A 1485-nucleotide genomic window follows, 5' to 3' on the forward strand; every position below is an offset into this window, starting at 1 on the left:
CCCCGGGAATGCCCATCCCGCAGTATCCGTATGGAAACAGCAATCCTGCAGTCACGGTGCAGGGGCCTCCACCACAGCCCAGACCCCCAGAGGACTCCTGGGCCACCCCCAGTGTCTATGGGGTGCAGCCGCGGTACCCGTGGCCCACTGCTCCAGTGCACGGGAACCCCTTCTCCTCCGAATCGCATCCGCCCTGGACTGGCAGCGCAGCTCCTGCCCACACGCCTGCCTGGGACCCGAAGGTACGGTTGATGCTTCCACAGCCTGTGCCGGGTGCCAGCTGCCGTCAGACCTCCGGGACTGCATGGCTTTCCTCCAAAGCTGCCTCTGGCCCCTGCGAACGGCCCTTTCCCTGAGCACACTTAGTTTTAGATGGAAACATCCAGAGTACTGCCAGGAGAATCTCCTGTTTGCACACAAGACCACACTCCATAGCTGTAGTTCCAGAAAGGTCCTGGAGATACCAGACATCCCAGGGCAGGTCTTGAGGTGGGTCAGACCTCGTCTTGCTTGTCCAGCTCTTCTCTGTCAAGCAGAGAGCGCTTCAGAAATGCCCCAGCACGGAGTGGGACTGACCTGCGGGTCAGTTCACAGACTCTGGGACAGAGACTCGGGTGTTCCTCTGCAAGTGCTGCTTTTGGGCACAGTCATCCTCTACTGAGGAATGTTCCAAGCGAAAAAACAAGGAAATGATGCATTTGGTTCATCTCAGCTTTCTCTGGGTGTGATCAGGAGTCAAGTGACTCTCCAGAGGGCCCATGTCCTGCTTTGGGACTTCTCGCAGAAGTCCCAGCCCACTTGGGAGGACACGGGGTGCCAGCTCGTGGGGCCATGATGTGTTATGACATCACGGTGCATGATGGTCTCCAGAGCACTGCCCAGACCCCTGGTAACATCATGCCCAGCCCGGCCTGCCGTGTCCCCACACTCACCTTGAGGCACTCACGGCGTCACCCCGATCCCTCAGCGCTGTCTGGGTTAAAGCCCCGGCTTTCAGGGAAACGCCCTGAAACATTTTTTTCTCCTTCCGACCACAGGACACAGCTTACGACAAACCCGAGCAAAGTGCAAACCACCACCACTACTACCCTGACGTCAGCCAGCAGCACTCTGGGACGGGGACAGACCACAAGCCAGCCGGTGCCAGGCCTCTGCCCTCGAACGCCAAGGTGCAGTTCAGCGCCCAGCCCCACATGTATGACACGGCTCCCCAGAAGCTTCGGGCTGGCAGCCGGGAGGCTGCCTTCAAACCCAGCGACCAGCCCTCAGCGAACTGTGCAGCCATCCGGCCAGAGATTCAGAGGATCCTCCACGTCATGGGAGAGGCTGAGACACCCCCACATGTAGGACACGGCTCCCCAGAAGCTTCGGGCTGGCAGCCGGGAGGCTGCCTTCAAACCCAGCGACCAGCCCTCAGCGAACTGTGCAGCCATCCGGCCAGAGATTCAGAGGATCCTCCACGTCATGGGAGAGGCTGAGAAGCTG

The 1485-nt window shown here is 60.0% G+C and overlaps 1 protein-coding gene across 1 annotated transcript in view; it reads left to right on the forward strand.

The window, feature by feature from the left end:
- The window catches only part of BAG4 (BCL2-associated athanogene 4), a 2361-nt gene that overhangs the window by 552 nt on the left and 324 nt on the right, over positions 1-1485 (forward strand). The window contains exons 2-3 of the mRNA XM_010134777.1: positions 24-242; positions 1038-1343. Of these exons, the coding sequence (XP_010133079.1) occupies positions 24-242; positions 1038-1343 (525 nt within the window). The remainder of the gene's footprint in view (positions 1-23; positions 243-1037; positions 1344-1485) is intronic.

This window comes from Buceros rhinoceros, unplaced genomic scaffold (genome assembly GCF_000710305.1).
Source record: "Buceros rhinoceros silvestris isolate BGI_N320 unplaced genomic scaffold, ASM71030v1 scaffold33274, whole genome shotgun sequence".
NCBI classification, from domain to species: Eukaryota; Metazoa; Chordata; class Aves; order Bucerotiformes; family Bucerotidae; genus Buceros; species Buceros rhinoceros.